We start from the raw sequence: 19,014 nt of genomic DNA, 5'->3' as shown, positions 1-19,014 counted from the left end.
GAGCGTACCATGTTGATGGCGCCATTGATGATCGCAATTTCGTGCACCACTCCCCTAGGGTCCAACTTGAATTTTCTTTGAGTAGGAAACCTTTTCTTTCTCAAATGAACCCATACACAGTCACCAAATTCAAAGATAAGTTATCTTCGATCTTTATTCACCCTTTAAGCTGTCAACTTGTTTTTCTTTTCAAACAACTCACGTGCTTTCAAATGCATTGTTTTAACCTTTTCAACTTTATCTTCTGCATCAAAGTTAACAAGATCACTCAAAGATAAAGGTAACAAGTCGAAAACAGTTAAAGGATTAAAATCATATACAAGTTCAAAAGGAGAAAAACCTGTAGAAAAATGAAGGGCTCTATTATAAACAAACTCAATAAAAGGTAAACAATATTTTCAAGTTTTCAAATACTTACCAACAATAGTACGTAACAAGGTACCTAATGTTCTATTTACTACTTCAGTTTGACTATTTGTCTAAGGATGACAAGTAATAGAGTATAATAATTTTGTGCTTAATTTACCTTATAACACTTTCCAAAAATGACTCAAAAAGTTTATGTCACGATAAAAAATAATAGTTTGAAAAATACTATGCAAGTGCACAACATCTCTAAAGAACAGATCAGCAATATTTATTGTATCATCAGTTTTACGACATGCAACAAAATGAGCTATTTTAGTAAACCTGTCTACCACAAAAAAATGCTATCTCTACCTTTTCTAGTTTAAGGCAAACCAAGAACAAAATCCATAGAAATATCTGTAACACTCTACCCCACAAAATTTTACGCTGAGGACGTAAATCAGGGGGTGGTGAGGCGTTACGACCTCTAAAAAAATATGTACATAAATATAGTTGAAAAAAGTTATAACTAGGAGTCTTGGAAAACGAAAGTTAAGCAAAATTGAAATAGAAATCGCGTCGCTCACGAAAGATAAGCGTAGACAGATAAGTAAGATCGAAAGAAGGCTAAAAGACCATAAACATAAATTAGAATTCCAAAATACAAATATCAAGCTCCGAACTCGACCTGCAAAGCAAAGGGCAGCCAAAGTATATATATATATATATATATATATATAACCCAAAATATCACAGGCTCGTAAAACTAACCTGTTTCTCCAAGTCAACCTCTAAAAGGGACAAGCATAAAATACAAGATGGAGAATCTATATACATATATAAACATAAATAAAATACAACCCTAAGTCTCCATAGTTTTTTGCTTCCACAGAGTCTCTAGAATGTTTAATGAGATACCTCCTAACCTGCATCTGAAAAGCAACAATATGCATAGAATGAGAACCGGAGGTTCTTAGCATGATAAAGATGCCCACATAGTTGATATAAAAGGTTCCGAAAAAGACAAAGGCAATCCTAGAACTCTGTCACTCAGACATAAACTTAAAGGGGGTAAACCAAACCATAAATTTGGTAAAACTCTCTAAAGTATCCAAGTATCAATCTAACTCTAATTCTACAATTCACTTTCTGTTTCATTAAACTCTAACCCTACAATTCACTCTCTGTCTTCTCCAATCTAATTGTGATCTAGTCCTTCATTTTCGTTTCCTCCATTCCTCCAAAACTTCGGTGCACAGACAAGCAATACAGACAAAGCAAACACAAGTAGGATACAGATACAACAGGTAGCAAATATAGCAAATAAGCATAAAAATCACATAGTCAAGCCCAATTAACACACAATCAAACAAAACACACATATGCATATAATGTATGCCTACTCTATGGCTGATGAGTCTCATTTGCCAGTTATATAGCCAACCTGACATGTTTGGTAGCTAACTCGGGCTTCGTCCTCTTGAAAACTGATGAGCGGTACAATACCACAATCCTCACCTGGTAAGCGGTAAACCACCTCGATCCCTACCATCTGCGGGTGGTAAACTACCTTGATTCCCACAGACATTTTCAATTGGAAAACAGCAGACATATGGGCAGTAAATAACCACAATCCCCACAAAAATAATTCCATATCCAATCTGGTGGGCGGTAAATAACCACGACTCCCACAAAATAATTTTTTTTAAAATCTGGTGGAACATCTCAAACATAAATAAAATCAATATTAATATAATTCATTCATAAATCATAATTAAATCAACTATTATCATTCCTCATTTTCATAACCAACCTCCTTCTTCTCAGACCATCTAACCATCATCATCACTTTCTTGAACCTTTACCCAGAGCAAGTGGACAACGACACTGCCTCTTACCCGATCACATATATCTCAATCAAATTCAAATTCATTTTTCAAACCCATTCTCATTATCATTCGATTTCATTCAAAATCATACTTCAAAATTATAATCTCGTCATTCTTCATGCTCATTCCATCATCAGCATTCCTCCCATTCTGTTCATCAAGAATTCAAATTCAAAACACCATTCATTCTTTTCTAAATAAAACAAACTCAAAATGTAATCCTTTTCTTAATAGCTCAAAATCAAATTATAAAATCCTTAAAAATTCAAATTTTTATAAATAACCACTTCAAATGAAATCTCTAATTTTCATAAAAACTTTGGCAGCAACTCCTCTGAAACTCATACTTTTGTCACTCCTCAAGGGTCCTAACCACCAAACCAAACACGTCTCAGTCATTCAAATCATTTCTAGTATCAAATTATTTTAAAATCAAACCAATTACAATATTAAATCTTTTTCCAAAACAACCAACTCTAATAGCAAATTAATACAAAAATCGAATCACACATCATATACCATCAACACAATTCATCGTAATTCATTTAGTTCATTCCTATCTTAAGGTCTTCTAGCCTAAGTTTTCACGTGACATTAAATATTAACTTCGAAAAATCAAAATCATACATTGGCCGATTTCTCCCTAATCCCGGAACAACTCAAAAACCTATCCTTTCACAAGCTCCAAGCTTCCAAACGTCAATTCCTCAAGCTTAATCACGTGGATTTCGTTCCAAACTGTCCAATTAAATTCTAAATCAATAAGAACACAATCTAACTCACACAATATCATTATAACAAACATTGAGCTCACTAAATCACCAATTCACTAGGGTTCAACAGTTCTTTACCTTATCCATGGATGAAATGGACAAAGCCCAACACTATCCACGAACTAATTCGACCCTAGAACATCAAAACCACATAATCTCTCAAAATCAAAACCTTACATTTTAAAATTAGGAAAGAGTGACTAAGTAAGAAATTCCTATATTCTTACCAAATTGATCTATGAATTTTGTAGAGAACTCTGAGCCGAACGTGTGACCGCTGACGTCTCGTCAATCGAAACTCCGGATTGAAAGTTACGGGCGATTGAATTTTGGTGGATTTCCGACGTCCATTTTCTCCCTTCTTTGCGTGAATTCCCTTTTGCTTGAGGGAAAAGTGGCTGAAGCCACTTATAAGAAAGTGAATGGGCCGGGCATTGGGCCCAGTTTGATCGGTTCGACCTGTTGGTCCGTTTTTAGTTCAAAATCTTTAAAATTAATATTAAAATTCATATTTTAACTATTTCTACTTCATGAAACTATAAAATTTGATTTTCTAATTTCTTTAAATAATAATTAATTTATTAGTTAATTATTTTACATAGCACAACTCTTTTTTTTGTACACTAAACGCTATTTTTGTCTTGCTATTTTTTGTTTTGTCTTCTGACACTAAATGTTCTAATTTAACTTGTACAAAGAGTTGAATGAGAAAGTAATGGTAATAGTTGCTTTTGTAGATTTTTTTTAAAAAAATAAACCTAATGCTATGAAAAAAAAGAAACCTAATGCAATGGAGAAATAAAAGGAAACCACGAACAGTAAGGAAACAATAAACAATAAAAGAGACAATAACAAGAAGGAACAAAAAGAGATGAATAAAGGCACGAAGATGAATAATAGACGACGCAAGGAATGACGCGTGTTTTTTAATTAGGTTAAAAAAGAATAAATATAAATTAATAAGGATTAATCTAATACCTGAAATCTGATATCAAATGATATGGAATGTAACTCAGAATAAGATAGAAAATAAAAAAAATTGATTTCTCTACCTCAATTTGATTTCATGATGCAACAGTTAAGGAAATCATTCTACATCTCTTGTTTACACTCAAATTTTTCAAAAAAACTAAAAAAAAGTTTTATTAATCAAAATTAAGAAAAAAAGTGTTTACCAGATTTTAGAGAATTTTTATACCTCTTAAATTTAAAACTCTAACTTATAATTTCACTGAAATAAAAATGGGTCAAGTCATAACTGGGCCTAAAACAAACAAAACAAACTAGAATAAAATAAACATAAAATAAATACTAAGAAAGTGATACCTATTTAATTCATCTTAACTAACGGGAGTCTTCAATGCATCTTGTAAATAGTAAGACGTTTGACTTTCAATAATCATTAATCATTGTCTTGCCCAATTCTTGATGCATCTTATGAGCAAATGATTTAGCCATATTTGCAAAACCTTCCTTTATTCTCTTAGTTATTACTCTTGTAATTGAACCAATTGGCATATAACAATTCTCAGTTTGTCCCACAGAATTCGTGTCATGTGGAGTGGTGACTCTGCTATTAGGAACTCCTTGAATGCAACGAGAACATACGATCTGAGAACAGACGCATCGTCAATGTCGTTATCTAACCACGTCGACGGTGTTAGAGGTGGCGGGGAGATGGAAGTTGCATGAGATTGAGGCATGGTTTGAGAGGAAAAGGGAAGATGTGGTTAATTTTAGAGTTTAAAAAGTTGGATGAGGGTAATTTAGAAGATAAATATTATTTAAGTTTTAGTATTCGTTTCTAAAAATTTTAATCTTTTGTATTTTTATTTTTTAAAAGTATTGAAATGACTAAAATTTTGTATTTCAAAATTAAAATTTTAGTTTCAATCTTTATTCACTAAATATGATATTGAATCTCAATCCTCCGATCCAGTCTCAATACTTACAAATAAATTTTACATAAGTGATTGGTCTTTTGATGCTTATCAACGAGTTAATTCAGTTGTAAATGAAGATAAAACAATGACCAAACAGGACAACATTGAATTCCTTGTTTAATTTACAAAATAAGAGGATTTCAATTTGGTAATAATAACTAATAAGAGGAATTTATAAAACACTGTTTTAACCAAGTCACATAATGTAGAAGCACCAAGTACAAGAATTTCAAAGCATTTTTTTCCATATTAGAATTTCAAAGCATTTTAAGGAGTGGTAATGATAGTGATCAACTGATCATGATTTAAACTTTAAAGCCTGTTATATTTATATATGGACTTCTAGATTTTTTTTTCCTACCCAAATTTGGTTATTGGGCCAACTAGTGTAATGAGATGCATCATTTAGCAGGCCAATAAAATTCTTATTCATATTATTATAAAAATAATACGCTTATTCATAGCCCATTAGCCCAAAGTAAATTCCTAGGACCGTCGCTCCTCTCCCGCCTTTTTCCCATCTTCTGAGTTTTTGATTCTCTGGTATCTGTTCCTTCACTAGTTTCTTTTCCACCATGATTCAGTTTCTTCCATTGCTGCCTCTGTTGGAGCTGTGTTCTTCCTTGTTACTAGAGACGATTCTGACAGCCCTATGATATTCATGATCCGCATCCTTTTTGTCGTCACACCACCCATAGCCTGTTGAATTTTTTACCCTTACAACTCACATGTTAGGCGCAATTAAATAAAGATCAGTAGGTGACTAAGGCCTCAGTTTAATGATCATCTAATTTCTTTTAAAGAACCATATTAAAAAGCTCAAGGGATCGAGATTGAGTCCTACTGCAACGATTATGACAAAAGAAAATAAAGGGCAGTAGCATATCTTAGCTAATAGCGATTTTATGGGTGAAAATATTCGAGCTACTTTATCTACACCAACTGTATTTTCTATATAGTAACACCGGAAAACATAAGAATAGTAGGTGGCAACAAATTTCATTGTTCACTCTAAAGATTGTTGTTACAAGTAAGAATAACTCAGACAAATGCACGAATTAAGAGGTTACTACATATACTCTTTATCATGTACCTAGGTTTCATAGTGTCCCAAAAAAAACACACACACACACTCTCTCCGTTTTCCAAGTATTTCCAAATTCTCCCTGCATAAAAATTGAAACTCCGTGTAAATAGTAATACTCTAATTTTAAAATAAAAAATAAGAAAAGGTCATTTTTTTTTGTCTCATTTGAACACCTAGATGGTAGCATTAAAGAATTAACCATGGTGACATAGAAAATCATCACAATTCACACGAGCGTCTTGCAGCTGGAAGTAAGAGGGTCCCACATCGCCGGCAACAAAAACCTCCGCCCCCGCATCCCGACGGCGTTATAGCTAGCCCCCGTCCTTTTGTCTACCGGAACTTCACCGGCGTAACCAGGATACGCTCCTTTCCCGAACATTCCTGTACACGCTGACACCGCCTCCAGCGGCGCCATCGCCGTTCCTTGGTAGTAGCCATTTCCGAACGGGTTTGTCACCACCCCAGCCAACACCGTCGCGAGGCTTATCACCATTCCGTCCATTCCTACATCCCCGTTCGGCGGAACCAGCGGCGGAGTCTGAGGTCCGTATAGAGGCTGGTGAAATGGCCACGCGCACTCCCCTGGACATTGACTCTCCGGGTTGCCCACCCAAGCGTAAACCACGCGCTTTTTCCCGGCGCGTAAGGATCCATGAGTCCCGCACTGGTTCATGCAGAAATCCTCAACTGCCACGTCAGCAGCAGTTAGGACCACGTGGATTCTGTTATAACCGTCAGCGGTTATTTCTGTTTTCGTTGAAGCAAGGGCTATGAGCTGGCTGGCTTTGAGGGATTTGCCGAGGGAGTAAGTGTGATCGAGGATTTGATTCCCTACGGTGAGGGTGCATGGGCGTCCTGTGTAGGTAGCGGTGGTTTGCCACCATAAGGCAACGGAGGGTGATTGAGTGCGGCCGCGATGGATGGAGGAGACGGTTAGGGATTGAATGAAGTTGAGAATAATAGAGCGTTGTGTGAGGGTGAAGTTACCGTACCAAAGGAGGTTGAGAGTGAGGTTACCCTTTAAGAGGGGACCCTTGTGGTACTTGAGAACCACGGGTTCTTGTTGAACCAATGCTAGCATTTGGCTGAAAGGCGTGGCTGTGGCGGTGGCTTCCAAAGTGTTTGGGTTGTACCATAGGAGGAGGAGGAGGAAGAGGAGGAGAAGGTTTAAATTGAAACCACAACCACGACGCATTATATATGGTAATTTTAGTGTTTGCTGAATTATACTCTTAGTCAAGTTGGAATTTGACGTATGTTCCGGTGTCCGAGCAAATTCAACATCAAATACATAGGGGTATTTATATATACATGTACAGTTTGGAAATGCAATAATGGTTGAACATCATATATATCCTCTATTGGATCTATTTTTATTTTATTTTTGACGAAGTACAGGGAGCTAATAGAATATCTATACAATATGTATAATAGGGGTATAGGAATGTTCAATTCAGTAGAATATATTATTCCTAGTACTTATGATTATTTTAGATAATATACGTGTATTGTGTTTAAAAATTTAGTAGTATTTTACGTTGGATGTTTATTTTTTAATAAATAATTAATTATACACATTATACAAATACTCTATTGGCTCCCTAGTTTTTTCTTCTAAAGGTTATGATGTTAAACATAGTATGTTTAGGTAGTATCATCTCTTGTTATGTGTATATTAAGGGCGAATTACATTTTCCACTTCTAACTTTTGGCCGAATTTATGGGTTTTTTTTTTTTCATTCTAAGTTTTAGAGTTAATAAAATTTATTGTTTTTTGTTAGTATTTTTAATTATCAACTTAATTTTTTAGTTTAATAATCAAACAATATATTTTTAGTGTACACTTTTAAATATTACTAACTGATTGTTGACTAAAACCAATAAATTTTACTAGTCCTCTAACATTTTTCTTAACTAAAAAAATACAAGGAACTCGAATTGAATTAGATCAAATCTCACGAAAATCAGGTAATTAATCTTATACGTATTATGCTTAATTATTATTCGTAACTAGCTAGTTATATATGTTTGTCACAAACATAAAACAGAAACATTAGCAGGTAAAAAGCTGTTTTGGGGTGGTTAGAATGTGAGCACTGGAGGACCAGGTTAGGCAGGTGTCAATGAACATTGAAACAATGACAGGTAAATAAAGTCTTTAGAGGAAGTTAAAGGGAATGGTTAGGGTATTAATTAATTCTCTTCTTGTTGTTCAAGAAGATTATTGATTCTGCCGCGTGATACTGATGAGGTGCTCAACTACTATTCGGCCTAAAGAGAAGGAGCACACTACTACTTAAGATCAATCAACCAAAACGCAGATAAAGTAGCCAATAAGTAAATTATTGAACCCCACCGTGAATCTGGCAACGCGGATTCATAAAATCAACACTAAATTGCTTTTAATCGGATATGTAGCGGTTGAACGCAGCTTCTTGTTAGTAACAACGCAGCCAAAGTTGATCACCTTTATGTTAATCTGATTGTCCATTTTAACTCTTTTTTTTTTAATCTAAGAGAAATTTTTTAGGGTTAGTTATTTTTATTTTTAGTTTTTTGTCATTATTTGAAGAGCATAAATACAAAATTATCATTTTACTAATTCATGTGTATAAATTCTGAAAATTATTAGTATAAATTTTATTAATTTATGGTTACAAACCGTATTAATTTATGTGTGTAAAATTCTTGTAAATATTAGTATAAATTATGTATTTTTTGTATACAAAATATTTATAAATATGAATACAAATTATTACTAATAAAAAATAATAATATTTACTAGTTATGTACCATTTTTCTTTATCAAATTAAGATGGTTATCATGCTGCTGTTATTCGAATATATTAATCCTTATGAAATTTTCACATTAAATTACCAGGTTTCGTATGGATTATAGTTGGCCAAACTGAATCGGTAATTAAATCGATCAAATTATTAGTTTATTAATTTATTGATTTAACTGATAAATTATTAATTGAACCGGATTTACGTAAATAAAAAATAAAAAATATTCTAAAATTTAAAATTAAAATTTAAAAAATATATATATTTTAAAAACAATAAGTTTTAACAAATTATAATCTAATTATTATTAAATAAGTATATAAAATTATAGTATTTTTTCGTAATAAAGATTTTTTAATTTTATTTTTATATTAAAATAAATAATTTTTATTTTAATAACTAATTAATTAGTTTATATTTATTATATTGTTATATACTATATGTATTTATTGAAAAATAATATTAATAAATATTATATAATCATAAAAGATAATTATATTATAATTAATAAAAATATTTGATATTTTTATTTATACATATTTAATTATATTTATATTAATAATTATGAATAATAAAAAATATAATTAATTTAAATATAAGTGAGTATAAAATTAAATTAATATCTAAAAAATTATTATACGTTTTTATTATATAATTAATAATTAGTATATAACATAATAAGGAACAACATAGTTTAGTGACAAAAAAAGTATATGTAGGTACAAAGAAGATATAGGTTCAATCTATATATCTTCATTAATTTTAAATTTTTTTAAATGGTTCAGTTGAACTAATTTTTTATCCGTTTTCATTAATTTTAAATGACCTTTACCAATTTTGACTGATTTTATTTTTTAAACAGTTCAAATACTGAATCATATCAATTAAAAGTCTAATTTACTGATTTTTCAATCAAATCAACTAATTCAGTCTAATTTTTACAACTATAATATGGATCCTATAAATTTTATTTATCATTATTTCTTTAATAACACAAATTTAAAAATACTTCTATAAGGATGAAAGAAAACTCCAATACATGTGTTGAAGCGCAAATAAAATATAATATCTAGCTACTAACAAGGACGGATTCATAAATTTTAAATAAATGGGTCAAATTTCAAACAAATGTTTTAATTAATTTTTTATTATATTTTTTGACTCTACAAAAATAATTTAAACTTAAAAATAATTTAAACATAATATGTATTGTGTTAGTTTTTTAAAAGGTTTATTAATATATATATATATATATATTTAAAAAATGTGTAAATTCCTTTTTATAATTTTATTTTTAACATGATAGCTATATTAAAAAAATATAATAATATCAATAGTTTATTCTAAAATTATAAAATATCAATAATTTATAGTGTGCTTAATTAAAAATTATCACATATCTTATCAATTAAAATTAATTTTTTTAAAATTTTAAAAAATTTGAAAGCAAATTATAAACTATTAATTAATTATGTGAAAGACACAGCACTCTTATAGAATATAAGATATAAAATATCTTTATAAAATTTTTTCTTTTATCAATTAAATTTAGAAGAAAAATGAATATTTTTAATGAAAAAAGAACATTTAAAGTACACAATTTGATTACCAAAATAAGAAAGTATGGAGAAATAATCCTAACTGTAAACAATGTAAACAATTAATTAAGAAAAACGGTAAAATTAAAATTAAAATTAGATCATTAATTAATTATTTAATTTCAAATTTTAAAATTTAAAAAATTAGGATTAACATTTAAACGCATTCACACTACATACGGTTATTCATAATCTCATTATAACCTCCAATACACATTTAAAACTCGCCGTCATCTTCTCCGATCCTCACCTCGAGCCGCTGCACTTCCCGCTGGTCATACCAACGCCGCCGCAGCCTTCAGCCGACACTACCTCCACCTCCGCCAGTCAGCTCGACGCGCCTCGCCCTTCGGCGCTCAGCCCAACGCTGCTGTCGCTGTTTTCGCCACTCTCCCAACATCCATCATCGCGGACTGCAAGTCCTTCCCATCGCGCGTTCGTTGTGACAGGCTCGTCTCTCTTGCGTCGGAAGCCAACTTCGGGGTCGTTTTCAACCACCGCCATCTTTCTCTTTCCATACAGTTGTACTCCTCGCCGATAAACTCGTCGACCCCGACACTGCTATGCCACACACCCCATCCGTCGTCGAGCTCTCACCAATCTCGCGGCCAGGCTTCTTCGTTCATTGCTGGTTCGGCCAGAACCCCTCAGACGGCGTCACTGCTTTAGGAAGGTCATTTTAGTAGGTATGCGGATAGTTATTTTAGTTGTTATGTTGATTATTATTTTGATTGGATTGAGTTTAGTTATATATAATTAAAATATGTTGGATGTTCAATTTATTAAGTATGCGGATTATTTTTTTATCCTTAAGTGAATGATTATTTTCACTATGGGTGAGCGACGCCGGTGGTGGCGTGTGGCAAGCCAAGCAGCGACAGTGATGTGAGATGATTATCGATGAAGGCGGGGGTGGCAGCCGGCTGGAAAAGGAGATGGTATTGAAGTGAAATATTGAGTGAGTTTTTTTATTTAGATAATTTGTGGAGTATTTTTTATTTTTTATATGTATTTGAGCTAAATATGTAGTCTATTGTTTACATTATTTAGATTTCTTATTGTGTCCTTAACGAAGTTCTACCAAAATATAACTACATAAGTCATTATTAATATTTTATATAATAATATAAATATTAAATTTATTAATATTAAAACATAAATAAAATTTTTAAAAATAAATATAGAGATAATTATACAAAAATTAATTTAAAAATATAAAATTTGAGAATATAATATTAAATTAATTAAATAAAAAATAATAAATTAAATAATTAAAATTAAATTTATTACATAATAAAAAAATAATATATATATATAATTATTACATTACACAGTATTTTTTATTTTTTTTTTAAATATATATTTTATATATAAATAGAGTTATATTACATTTATACTAAAGTCTACCACTAAAATTAGTTATTAGTATAAAATACATATTAAAATATAAATATATTATGAAAATAAATTAAATCATATATATATTTATATACAAATATATTGGTGACTTGATTTTATTAATTAATTTTAATATATAAATAATATTTTTTATATAAATATAATTTCTTACAATTTTGGAGAGTCATAACTAGTACTCCGTCTAAATCCGCCCCTATTTATTAGACGAATTCTATGGTGGAATGAGGTGGATGGTTAAGAGTTACTAAAATTTGACTGAATAATGACTTGATAACAGGTGGCAAGGGAGAATCTATGCTTGACGTTTATCATTGTCGCTAAAAAAAAATTAAACTTAGGTGCGGTAATTTTGGATAGATTACTGCATGCGAAGTTGTGAGATATCGTAGGCCAAAACTTATTTTCTGCAACGTGGGTCATTAGCTTGGTGGACAAAACAAATGGAATGAAAGTTGCTTGGTCTCGAAAAAAATTTAAAAAATGAGTGAAGCTTATTTTTGACAATAAAGTGTAAACTAAGATGGAGAGAAGCAAAGTAGATCCAAAATAAAAAAAAAAAAATTGATTTTTATTCATTGAAGAAAGTAATAATATTGGCTAATAAACTATAGTTCAAATGAAAGAAAAAAGATTACAAGTTCGAGTTTATCTATTTTTAGAAAAAAAAAGAAAGTAATAATATTGTGATAAATTTAAATTCCTCCAAGAAAAAATACAATTATATCTTGCCTGAAATAATAAATTTGTAGAAGTTTCAATACTATATATATATATATATATATACTAGATGTCTCTGGTATGGATTGTGAGATGGATCGATGACTTGCGAGTCGAGGTGGTCGCCGGATTAACTGATTGGAGCAATGAGGAGTGGTACTTGCAAAGAGGTTTGGGCCGTCATCATCTTATCTTATCTGGTTAAGATAAGGGAGGTATTTAAATTTGAATGTGAGGTCAGGATATTGGAAATTATTAATCCGTCTTTGGGCCGTGAGGATGGCCCAACCTTGGGATTGCCGGATTCGATGACCGTTACGAAGAAGAATCCGAAGATCAGGTTCGGAACAATTGCCCCCGAAGCATGAGAGCATGCTTACTTGGTCTCAATGCTGAGTTGTTGGGGAGCCCAGTTCTCTGTAATTCGGGAGACTGTGAGGGGTCTAGAAAGGACGTGACGTCATCCTACGCCAATTGGCGGGATGTTGGTGAGTTCCGCTTTTCGTGAGTTGGAAAGTCATTAGCTTAGATCTTAACGCCGCTTTTTTTTACGAGTTTGGTTTTTTATTATCGGGATGCTGTGAGGGGCCTGAAAATGGCGTGACGTCATCTTGCGCTGATTGGCTGGATGTTGGTGAGTTCGGCTTTCCGCGAGTTGGAAGACTTGCTTATTTTATGTGGCCTTTTTGAGCCGTTATTGTGAACTTATTTTAGGCCTTTTGGTAGGCCAATTTCAATACTTTGTTTATTTAGCTTATTTGGATATCCGTTTTGTTCGCCTCGGAGGTGATCGGTTTCTAGGGGTAACTGTTTAATTTATTTGGTTATCCGTTTTGTTGGCTACGCGAGTGATCGATCTCCGGGTCACCGTTTTTTGTTATTTGGATATCCAATCTGTTGGCTAGGGGTGATCGATCCCTAGGCTGCCATTTTTGTTATTTGGATATCCATTTTGTTATTTGGATATCCATTCTGTTGGCCTTGGGGTGACCGATTCCCGGATAGCCGTTTACTTATTTGGATATCCGTTTTGTTATTTAGATATTCATTTTGTTGGCCTTAGGGTGATCGATCCTTGGGTAGTCGTTTACTTATTTCGATATTCGTTTTGTTGGTCTCGGGGTGATCAATCCTCGGATAGCCATTTACTTATTTAGATATCCGTTTTGTTGGTCTCAGGGTGATTGATCCCTGGGTAGTCGTTTACTTATTTGGAAATCCATTTTGTTATTTGGATATCTGTTTTGTTATTTGGATATCCATTTTGTTATTTGGTGTGGGTGATCGATTCTCGAAGTAGCCGTTTACTTATTTGGATATTCGTTTTGTTGGGCTTGGGGTGATCGATTCCCAGGAGTAGCTGCGTTTAGTTCGTGCCGTCAGATGGTACAATGCTTTTGAAAAAACAATTTTCATTTGAGGTTTGGGCCTCGTTAAAACCTCCCGATGTGGGTAGAAAAGTGTGATTGGTAATAAAATATACGATTAAACAACTTAAACAATAAATGAAAGTGAACAAGGCAAAAAATAAAGGGTAAAGAGATAGTTTTAAATGACCTCGATCTTGTTTTCTTTGGAAGGATGTTTCTACGTATAGTAGTGCCGTAAGTTGGTGGTATTCCAGGATCTTGGGAGCTTAGTCTCGTTTAGTCTTTTGAGCCTGTAGGCTCCTTTTCCGATTATTTTCTTGATTCGATAGGGACCATCCCAGTTGAGCGTGAGCTTCCCTTGTCCGGGAGTGGGGGGACCGATGTCGTTTCGTCGTAAGACAAGATCCCCTGTTTCAAAATCTCGTCGTACCATGCTATGATTGTATCTTAGGCTTATTCACTATTTTAAGACTAGCTCCCGTAGGTGTGCTATGCTCCTGACCCCGTCTGCGAGGTCCCGCTCTGCTTTTTGATCATTTTTTCCCACGGTTCTACGTGATTTGGGGTCTTAGCGTGCATCGAGGTCGGCGAGGAAGATGCCTGTCGCGTCTCAAGATCTATTGCAGAAGGCCAAGCTGGTGTTGTCTCACTCTACCGTGACTTTCCGTTGCCCGTGCATCGCTCCGATGGTGCCGTTATCAACCTGAAATTTCATGATTAGGAACTTGGTGAAGATTACGGTGGATAGGTCGTTGATCGTCTTTCCTCTAATGATGATGTTATAGGCGGTGGAGTCCTTGAGGACCACGAACTCGGAGAGAATGGTCTTCCTCTAGCATCCGGTTCCGATGGTTAGTGGTAACAGTATAGAACCGTCCAGTTTGAGGAAGTTGTCTCTGAGTCCGGCCACCCAGTTGTGGTGGGTTTGCAGATTTTTGTTTCGAAGACCCATCTTGTCGAAGGCTCCTTTGAAGAGGATGTTGGAATCAGCTCCGGTGTCAACTAGTATTCTTTTCACAAGTCCGGTTCTGACTTTTGCCGAGATGACAAATGGGGCGTCTTCCGCCGAGGTGCCGTGTTCGCAGTCATCGGGGAAAATATGATCACCGCTGGAACCGAGGAGATTGGTGCTTGGTTTCTTATGGCTAGGACTTTGACATCTTTTTTAGTGCTGATTTTGACTTTTTTGGCGCGTCCTTTCCGGTGATGACTTTTACCATTATGGTGGGATTGGTTTCCGAACTTTCTTGGGGTGTTTGTCGTATCGTCTTTGGGTTGCGTCCTTCGTGTTCTAATGATCTTTCCCTTTCAGTACTCCTAGGTTTTCGGATGATTTTGGCGAACTCGAGGAGTTTGTCATCTCAGATGGCTTGTTTGATGGCATCTTTTAGGTCGAAGCAATCTTGGATTTTATGTCCGTATCCTCGGTAGTAATCACAGTATAGGCTCTTGTTGCCGCCTGTCCATTCCTTCAATTGTCGCGCCTACGGAAGGATCCCTTGCTTTGCTATTTGGTGGTAGATTACTGTGATGGGAGTAGGTAGAGGGGTATAGTTCGTGAATTTTCCTACCCTGGGTGGTGGATTAGGGCACCGGGTCTAGGGTGTTCTTTCGGGGTATCTTTTAGTAGTGGGTTACTACAAGGTACTGTGCTGCCGTTTGTTGGTGGCCACGACTTGGCTTACCTCTTCCTCGTTTATGTGTTTTCTCGCGGTGATTTAGATTTTGTGCATGGTCTAGACTGACTTGTTGGTGAGGTGTTTTTGAAACTCTTCATTCATGAGTCCATTGGTTAGACAGAGACTGGCTCTAGTCTATGAGTCTGTCGACCGTTAGGCACTCATCGTTGAACATGTCAAGGTATTTCCTCATATATTCGTCTTGTCTTTGGGTAATTCTTAGTAGGCTGATCGAGTGCTTTGCTTTGGTGATCTTGGTGGTGAACTGGGCCATAAACTTTCTGGAGACATCATCGAAGCTGGCTATGGAACCGTTCGGGAGGCCGTTGAACCATTTGATCGCAGGGCCGGCTAAAGTTACCAGAAGGGCCCTGCATCGGATCGCATCGGCGGCTCCTTCCAGGTTCATATTGGCCTCAAAGGCCGTTAGGTGTTTCTGAAAATCCTTGGTGTTGTCATACTTCATGTTGGTGGGTTTGTCAAAACCTTTAGTGAGTTTGGCCTTTAGGATTTTCACGGAGAATGGGGTAGCTCCCATTATCACGTGCTCGCTTCTTGTTCGCTTTGCCTCTCGACGGTGCCTTCTGTCATCCTCGTTGCGTCGAGGCTCTGGATTCACTTCGATCATGTTGTTTCCCATGTTGTTCTTCCGGTTACTGTTCGTGTCTAGCCTCTCGATGCGACCGGTTCTGGAGGTTGCTTGGCTTGCGTGTTCGGGATGGAATCGTTCCTTGGAAGTAATTTGACCCTCGAGGTTTTGCACTTTAAGGCATAGCTCTTGGATTATCTGGATTGTTTTCACTCCTAGGACGTCGGGTGCTCAGACTTCAGTGGATGACCGATTGTCCTCCTTTGGTTGCTGTCGGACCGGAGTCGGTTGGCGGTGCACGGTGCCTGTTATCCTCCCATGGGTGGGAGGAATGCTATCCAGTAGTTCGGGTGTTGGGCTTCACGGGTTTGAATCGTGGTGATGACTTGAGGATTGCTCCTCGAGATTCTCTGTCATGCTGTTACAATTTGGCAATCCCCACAGGCTGACAGATGGCTCCAATGTACTAGATGTCTCTGGTACGGGTTATGAGATGGATCCGGGACTTGCGAGTCGAGGCGATCGCCGAATTATCTGACTGGAGCAATGAGAGCTGGTACCTGCAAAGACACTCTAACGCTTAAGTTAGAATGAATCTGAGAGGTATAAAGTGTATAGAATGAATGACGTACCTGAGGGGGCGTCTGACTCCCCTTTATATAACTAGTGGTGGTTATCTCATCTCATCTTATCTGTCCAAGATAAGAAAAGTATTTAAATTCAAATGTTAGTTAGAGATTGTAGGGTCAGTTTTGGCCGTCATCATCTTATCTTATTTGGCTAAAATAAGGGAGGTATTTGAATTCGAATATTAGGTCAAGATATTGGAAGTTATTGATGTGTCTTTGGACTGTGAGGACAACCTAATCTTAAGATTGTTGGGTTCGGTGACCATTTCGAGAAAAGACTCGGAGATCACGTCCGAAACAATATATATGAAAAATATTAAGGGCTATAAGAATTTATTGTTTTTAATCATTATTTAACCATTAATTCTGATATGATCATTATCTCATAATGGTCGTCATTATTATACGTTATAACTCGGCCCCATAACCATTAGCAATATATGATGTACCTCGTTATTTTCCGTTACTATTCGGAATTATGAGCAATAACTCGGCGACAATAACATCTTTATCATAACCGACGCTCCAACGACAAAATGAGATTGGTTACGATATCACTCAGTTAAACGGTAATACCGAGAACATAACGGACAAATAACTCATCATATATAAAAGGGAAGTAGACTATTTCTAAAGACCTAAGTTTTTTCTGAGAAAACTAGAATACGCACTGACTTAAGTTTCGGAGTGCCTTTGCAGGTACACTCTCCTCTTTTTGCATTGCTCGTGTTCTCACATTCACGACGAACACAAGGAATTCGGATTCCAAGAGACGGATGTTCAACTTTGCAGCACATAGCTCGACTAGTCTCGAGGAGTTGAAGCCGATCTATTTCCCAGGCAAGATCAAATTCAATTCTTTTAATTTAATTCTTTTAATCTAGTAATTTATCAACATACTTTATCCTATACTTTTAAACATTATGCATGGTTTGTTCCTAACTTTTTAATAATAATTAATTAGTAATATAATAGATGGAAAAAAATTAAAGATAAAAAAAAGAAAAAAAATTAATTCCTGAATTTTTCCTTTTCGGTACAGGTGTAAAATAGGTGGTTAGAATAGGTATGATGTGATTTGGCGAGGATAATAGTTGATCCATTGTGCACAAGTTTGTGAATTTGTGATGAATTTCCATGTTATATGGAAAACCTCCTGCTGTGTCAATTTCAGAAGATTAAAAGCTGTAAATTGACTTGCATAAATTATTATTATAAGACTAGTAATAATTATGAAGAGAGAGACGTTCGGAAAATGCATGCATATGTATATTCATCTAGAATTGTGCTTGCATGTCCAGTTGTCCTACCGAAAGGGAACGACCGAACGAATATGACATGATTGCTTGCTTAATTGGGTGCATTATATTCAGTTTTTTTACCTGAAACTCTTTAGTGCGGTAGTTAAATTCAGAATTTTGAATTGTTTGCGCAGCTAGTGGAGGAACAATGCAAGTTGAGGAGGCTATTTGGCAAAGCCTAAACACTTAAATTAAACTAATGAGTCCCAAAAGTTGAAGAATCGGTGGTGGTCGGTGACTCAAAGCTTTGTTGGTGGTGTTGCCGTCCATGTTTAGTCTTATCTTGTCACAGTTTATCAATATACAATAGATATATCGAATGTTTATTTCATTAGGTGTGCAAATAGTTATTCTAATATTAAGATTTAGGTGAATAATTTAGAGATATAGTATATTTTAATTTAGTTAATAATTATTTATATTGTTCAAAAAAATTATTAGTTACCTAATACAACCCATATATAATATACTATAATATCTTGGATGGCATGGATGATTGACCTTTTCGATTGGTTGCATTGAAACCAAAAACCCCCCCTAAAAGAGAGCTTTTTTGCATGGTTTATCTCTTGCATTATATTTTAACCATTAATAATTAGACTATTAGAAATCAAATATTAATTTAATTTTATGTAATTATCACCACTGATAAAGTATTTATATGAAGTTGAACTTGTATCGTATACGACTACTGGGTTATGATGATGGCTAAACAGGTTTAATAATGTTATTTTAAGTGTTGTTAAAATTGAAATATATTTTTTATTTTATTAATAATATTTTTTATTTTGAATTTTAAATTAAAAAATATTATTAAATACATAAAAAAATTATTTTAATTTTAATAAAATTTTTAAGTATTAATAAATTTATATAGCCGCT

At 34.3% G+C, this 19,014-nt stretch overlaps 1 protein-coding gene across 2 annotated transcripts; it reads right to left on the bottom strand.

The window, feature by feature from the left end:
• Positions 1-5,905: 5,905 nt before the first annotated feature.
• LOC130946496 (protein EXORDIUM-like 2) lies at positions 5,906-7,259 on the bottom strand. Of its 2 annotated transcripts, none has more exons than XR_009072288.1 (2): positions 6,214-7,259; positions 5,906-6,119 (listed from the first exon to the last, which is right to left on the bottom strand). XR_009072288.1 is itself a non-coding variant. In XM_057875258.1 (2 exons), exon 1 carries the CDS (start codon positions 7,236-7,238, stop codon positions 6,267-6,269), a length of 972 nt encoding a protein of 323 aa, XP_057731241.1. In that variant the 5' UTR covers positions 7,239-7,259; the 3' UTR covers positions 5,906-6,119; positions 6,240-6,266. The 2 variants fall into 2 exon arrangements, 1 of the variants encoding a protein (XP_057731241.1); XM_057875258.1 differs by having other exon boundaries at positions 6,240-7,259.
• Positions 7,260-19,014: the final 11,755 nt, after the last annotated feature.

The sequence above is a fragment of the Arachis stenosperma genome, chromosome 8, assembly GCF_014773155.1.
Source record: "Arachis stenosperma cultivar V10309 chromosome 8, arast.V10309.gnm1.PFL2, whole genome shotgun sequence".
Taxonomy (NCBI): domain Eukaryota; kingdom Viridiplantae; phylum Streptophyta; class Magnoliopsida; order Fabales; family Fabaceae; genus Arachis; species Arachis stenosperma.
The sequence above is the reverse complement of the archived record's forward strand: the minus strand, read 5'-3'. Positions and strand labels throughout refer to the sequence as shown.

Coding starts and splice junctions, on each gene's coding strand:
- LOC130946496 (XM_057875258.1), bottom strand. CDS start 7,238: ATGCGTCGTGGTTGTGGTTTCAATTTAAACCTTCTCCTCCTCTTCCTC.